At 35.4% G+C, this 5,868-nt stretch overlaps 1 protein-coding gene across 1 annotated transcript; it reads left to right on the top strand.

Moving 5' to 3' along the window:
• The first annotated feature begins 203 nt into the window (after positions 1-203).
• LOC141249389 (uncharacterized) lies at positions 204-4,864 on the top strand. The gene is made up of 16 exons (XM_073669608.1): positions 204-371; positions 470-547; positions 817-894; positions 974-1,123; positions 1,214-1,314; positions 1,403-1,470; positions 1,601-1,674; positions 1,776-1,842; positions 2,016-2,134; positions 2,401-2,664; positions 2,756-2,872; positions 3,009-3,080; positions 3,157-3,207; positions 3,284-3,502; positions 3,583-3,759; positions 4,745-4,864. The coding sequence occupies exons 1-16, from the start codon at positions 204-206 to the stop codon at positions 4,862-4,864; spliced, it is 1,923 nt and encodes a 640-aa protein (XP_073525709.1).
• The last annotated feature ends 1,004 nt before the right edge of the window (positions 4,865-5,868 follow it).

Genomic DNA, 5,868 nt, shown 5'->3' with positions numbered 1-5,868 from the left:
ACGTAAAGTTCAGGTAGTTTGCTTCATTGCCAATTATCCATCAGTCTTTGTTACTTTACTTAGTTGTGTAGAAAACAATTTGTACACACACACACACTTACATACTGATTTAGCTAATTATGGAAATTTGTGGCCATTGTATGATTTACAAGTCATAAAAAAGAGGAAAGGAAACAATATGCTGTAGGTAATCAATGCACGCAATGTCATTTCAGTTCATGCTTAATATGATTGATTTATATGCCTTTCATGTTTACATTGTAATGGAGCAGTTCATATATGATCTGCCCGAGCAACTTGCAAGGTGCATCAAGTCAGAATCTTATGCAGATGCAGTAAGGTTCTACACTGGAGCAATGCCCATATTTAAGGTTGTTCTTGTAATCCTAAAGTGGCTGTTGATCTGTTTCCTTCCTGATTCTTAAATAAATAGCTCACCGTTATAAGATGTAACTGTGTCTTCCATTAGGCATACGGGGATTCATCTTTCAAGGATTGTAAGAGAGCTTCAGAAGAGGCAGTGGCTGTAATTATTAAGAATTTGCAGGTCGGTAATCTTATTTTCTGCTAAAGTTTTATTTCCTCAGGTAGTTTGGAAGCTTCACTAGAACAGTTTGTGTATGGAAAATTATGAGACCCCATTGAAAGAGTTATCCGTGTGTCTGTAGGCATGCAGAACTCCAAGCTTTTTGTGCATAAAGGTGTTATGAATGAATTCCATTAGAAACTTGCTAAAATAAAACACACTACCTTATTCTGTGTGGTCTAAGACTTAAATACGTGGATTTAGTCTTTCTCTTGTTGTTTTTGTTGTAGGGAAAAATATTTTCAGATTCAGAATCAATCCAGGCTAGAGCAGAGGCGGTCATGCTTCTGAAGCATTTGGATTTCCCAGTATGTGTATGAGCTTTTTCACCTCAGTGATCTCTTGATCCATTTTCACCTTACTATCTGTATTTTCCTTTTTTTATAGGTGGGTACCTTGAAAGAACAGCTGCTTGAGAAATTAGATTTATGCATAGGTGAGCTTCAACTTCCTGAAGCTTTAATTAGAGATTCTTTAGCTAATACTGATGAATCTCCAAATCTACAATCTCCTGCCTCACTTTCAGCTGCTCATGAGGTAAAATTTGGACTGTAATATACTTTAATTGTTGACTGGTCTTACTATAACAAATATTTGGTCAGTAATTTATAAAAAAATTACTGTCAGGTTTCAACTCGTGAGTTTGTGGAGGCTGTTCGTGCTTACCGAGTTATATTTCCTGATTCAGAAGACCAACTTATTAAAATCTCTCAGAATCTCATTACAAAGTAACTTTTAACATTCGTGACATTAAAGACTTCTATTCTATGTTGTAAGTACTAATCTTATTGACATTCTAAACCATTCTCTTTCAAGGCACTTTGAAACAATCCAGGAACATTTAAGCAAACCAATTTCTTCAGCAGGTTTTCTTGGAATGCTGAGTGAGTATAATTTTATATTCAGTTTTTGTCTTCAACTACTGGCTTTCCCTTATAGTAAAGTTCATCTTGAATTAGTAGTGTGATGAAGTTATATATCTCTTCAAATTAATCACTTCATGTATGCTTGCAGAGCTAATTTGGACTGATGTGCTCCTGATGGATGAAGTATTGCCTGAAGCTGCTCTTCCGGAGATTTGTCTGGAGGTTTCCTTTATTTCTTTTTTTTTTCTATTGAATATTTGAATTAAATAACTTTTGAGATTGCTGTTCTACATTTCTCTTATGTTTGTGCGACTGTCCTATAGGGTGCCAACCTTGTTGTCAAGCAATTCATTGCTAGCACATTTAGGCGTCTTCATCAGGAAATCACAGGTAATAATAGCTCACTTCTTATTCTTTTTCAAGTTTGTGATGTAATAGATTAGGGACCTTTATTGTTTGCGGCAGTGAAAAAACTGTGCTAACTCAATTTTTATTTTATAACATGAGTACTCCCATTTTTTCCTATATATATACATATTCTAACTTCAGTTCTAACTGTTCAGAGTCTTTGATAAAAGTCCAAATCAGTAAAAATGAAGCAGCCAAAGATGAGCATATATTGCAGATTACACTGGAAGGCAGTAAAAAGACAGTTATTCAAGGCTGTATGGATACCCTTTTGGTAAAATTTCATTTCCATGATACTAAAACTTATCTGAATACAGGTGTAGATGCATAGTGAGCTTGTTAAATATTTAAGATCATCTAGCTTAGTTATTCATATTTCCTTAACCAATTTCATCCTCCACAATAATTTATCAAGCAGATATAACGCTAAACTTCACCAATCATACTGTGAACCATTCACTATCTGATCATAGCTTTTTTAATTGTTGCTATATTACTCAGCAAACCAAGTGATTGCCTTGTGGTTATATATAATGTCAGGAATTTCGCCAACTTATTGATGACAGTTTAACACTAATGGTACGGCTAAGAGACTTCGTTATAGACTGGGTGCAAGAGGGATTCCAAAACTTCTTCAAAACACTTCATATTCGCTTCGTATCTCTCTCTGGAAAAAGTAATTTGACATGCCAAGATGTTCTTCCTGAGGCAGTACAAGGAGACAAGGTTGTTGCTGGTCTTGTACTGGTTATTGCACAACTCTGTGTGTTTATAGAACAAAATGCCATTCCAAGAATTACAGAGGTAGGATCATCATTATTTTGACATGCCAAGATGTTCTTTCTCTTTCCTCTTGCTCTCTATTTTGGGTTTTAACTCTTTAATTATTTTTCAGGAAATCGGCACTTCATTTTCTGATGGTGGTGTTAGAGGTTCTGAATATGGACCCGCATTCCTTCCAGGAGAAATTTGTCGATTGTATCGCTCAGCTGGTGAAAGTTTTCTGCACTTTGTATGATTCTTCTCTTTCCACACTTTCTTACTAGTAGATTGTAGATCTCAGTAAAATTTATTTCTCAAGTAATTTTTTTACCATTGTCTCTTGGATTTTCCATTAATTAGCTGATCCACCATCCTTGTTTTACCAGTACATAAGAATCAAAACTCAGAGAGTATCAGTTCTGCTGAGGAAGCGATTCACTGCGCCCAATTGGGTCAAGGTCAGTATAATACCTACATCACTTCAGTATGAAACAAGAAGATATTTTTATTTGACTTTCAGCTGAAATCTTGCAGCACAAGGAGCCCAGAGATGTCCATATGTTTGTTGATTTATTTCTTCAAGAGGTTACAAAACTTACTTTATCCTCTTTCTAGATCATTTTTTAGCGTTCTTAATAACAAACCATATCCACTGCTACAGGTGGAACGAGCTATATCTGAAGTAAACCAGATCTTACCAGAAGGTGTAGGACGAAAACATCGGCGCACAGATAGCAACGGTAGCGCCACGTCATCCAGGAGTAATGATAGGTTGACCCGGTCAAATCTACAGAAAGGCAGGAGCCAACTTCTTGAGAGTCATCTAGCCAAATTATTCAAGCAGAAAATTGAAATTTCCACCAAAGTTGAATTCACACAGGTACTGTTAAAGCTAGTGTATTATTTTTGGCATGACTACTTGACTTACGGTCCTAAGTAATACGAATTTGAAACCTGTAGGACTCTGTTATAAATACCATAGTGAAGCTTTGCCTAAAAAGTTTGCAAGAATTTGTGAGACTTCAGACATTCAACCGAAGCGGTTTCCAGCAAATTCAGTTGGATGTGCATTACTTGAGGGTGGCAATCAAAGATACAGTTGATGATGATGCCTCTGTTGACTTTTTACTTGACGAGGTAAGAATAAGTATCCCTCTGTTGACTTACATTTCTTGATTTTTAGTCCCTCCGGATACAAGTATTTTTTATTATACAAAATTTCACACACAATTAAGGTAATTTTCCCCCCCTAAATACCCCTACTAAAGTATCATTGGAATTGTAAAAAAGCAATGTCTGGAGAAATAAAGTAGCTTTAATGTAATAATTTTATATGGGTAAATATGGTAAAATAAGGGAAAAGGTGGTAAAATGACATATATTCGTATCCAACAATATTGTCCTAAAATGACATGTATTTGTATCCAGATGGAGTATTAAACTACCTCTTGATTGCAGTGCTTGCATCCCTAGAAAATATCCCTCATGGTAAAAGACCAAGAAAAAGTACCTCTTGGTTCTGGTATAATCTCATTTTAGCTTCATTTAAGTGGTGGTGAGGTTGGTCTGTGATAAGTTTGACAGAACATATTGGGAACCTGAAAGAGCAATGTTAAGTTTTTAGTGCTACGCTGCCATTTTTGGTGAAGAAATTTTATTGAACACAGAAAATGTTACCGAAATATATGAACCATAGTATTACCAAAATATGTGACCATAATATGAATCAAAGACGTATACCTTCACCAAGCTGATACTCCGAAACATTAAAGGGAAACCATGAGAAAGAATCTGGTAAAAACATACCTTACGGAATGAAATGTGAACAGATTTTAACTGTGAACTTTACTATCTTACATGTGAACCTAGAGTACTAGTTTGTGAACCTTAACCTCTTCATTAGGTTTATTGCAACGGTTTCTAGGCTGATCTATGTTCACGGATTAGTATACTAAGTTCACATGTAAGATAGAAATGTTCATAGTTAAAGTCTGTTCGCATTTCGCACCATAAGATATGTTTTTACCTGATCCTACCGTGTAACCATTTCATGCATGCATGCATAGAGATGGTCTGTTATAACCCTGTAATAAAACTCAGCTCTGGGATTTACGATGTGCAGGTGGTGGACGCGTGTGCAGAGCGTTGTCTGGACCCGATTTTGTTGGAGCCTCCGATTTTAGACCGGCTAGTAGTTGGAAAGCTGGAGAAAGTCAGGGAACAAAAGATAGTCTCTGCATAACTTACATTCCCTACTATGCATAAAGATTGCAGTGAAACAAGTGTTCATAGCTCATATTGATATATGTTTTTAACGTGACATGGATGTCAATTCTTAAGAATGATGTTGTTATACTCATATAAAAAGAGTTAAGATTGCGATGAGACTGAATGTATTATGCAATTTGAATGTGGGTAACCCACCAATTTTTTTCTACATATCCACCTTACTAGTTACTACTTATAGAACATTGGTATTGCTGATTTGACCATGGAACCCGTTAAACATATTTGCTTTCCTACAACCAACTTGCAATAACATGTATTTTTGGATTTTAATTTGAAGAGCTTTACATGACTAAGGGAGTGTTTAGTTTGGTCAAGATGTTTTTATACTTATTTTTTTAACAAGTATTTATACTAATTGATTTTCTTAGATTTAGTTGTTTTCCTATTTATTGAAACAGTTATTCATGAACTGAGAGAACATATTTATACCTAACTACCTTCTCTACAAGTAGAGTGACAAGTAAGGATCGACTCCACAGAGAGTCTGATGATCAGCTCTTGTGTGTTCAATCTGACTAACCCAAAAGTAACAAGAAAGGGGGAAGATGGTATAAACTAACTAAACTAAACTAGAAAACAACTATGAGAAAACACATTATTCACCAGATATTTACACAATGAACTAATTGGTTTGATCATTGACTTATTAATTCTATTCGGGTTCATTCTCTAATTCATATATTATGATTGCCCTAATCCTTGTTCTAATATAGTGAATAGTCCAACTAGTCCTATTAAACCTTACCTATATACAATCCTGAAACTATCAAGAGTTAATTTTTAGGCAACAATGCATTCAGGAATAGATAGGAACATGCAGTGCCACTTGGCTGCTAACATATCATCATTCTCCACACAATCGCAAGTTCAACTAGCCCAAGCAATTGATTTGCTATCCTCTGATAAGATTCTCCAACTCGGACAAATTAGACCTAGCAATATGAATTAGATCTAAAC

This window comes from Phyllobates terribilis, unplaced genomic scaffold (genome assembly GCF_046119375.1).
Source record: "Phyllobates terribilis strain yellow unplaced genomic scaffold, ASM4611937v1 Scaffold_4527__1_contigs__length_59869, whole genome shotgun sequence".
Classification (NCBI taxonomy): Eukaryota; Metazoa; Chordata; class Amphibia; order Anura; family Dendrobatidae; genus Phyllobates; species Phyllobates terribilis.
The sequence above is the reverse complement of the archived record's forward strand: the minus strand, read 5'-3'. Positions and strand labels throughout refer to the sequence as shown.

What these genes read in the sequence shown, in the direction of transcription:
- LOC141249389 (XM_073669608.1), top strand. Translation starts at nt 204, where the DNA reads ATGTCATTTCAGTTCATGCTTAATATGATTGATTTATATGCCTTTCAT. An exon ending in CACTTTCAGCTGCTCATGAG is followed by an intron (nt 1,124 to 1,213) that starts GTAAAATTTGGA and finishes AATTACTGTCAG; the next exon opens with GTTTCAACTCGTGAGTTTGT. An exon ending in TTGACTTTTTACTTGACGAG is followed by an intron (nt 3,760 to 4,744) that starts GTAAGAATAAGT and finishes TACGATGTGCAG; the next exon opens with GTGGTGGACGCGTGTGCAGA.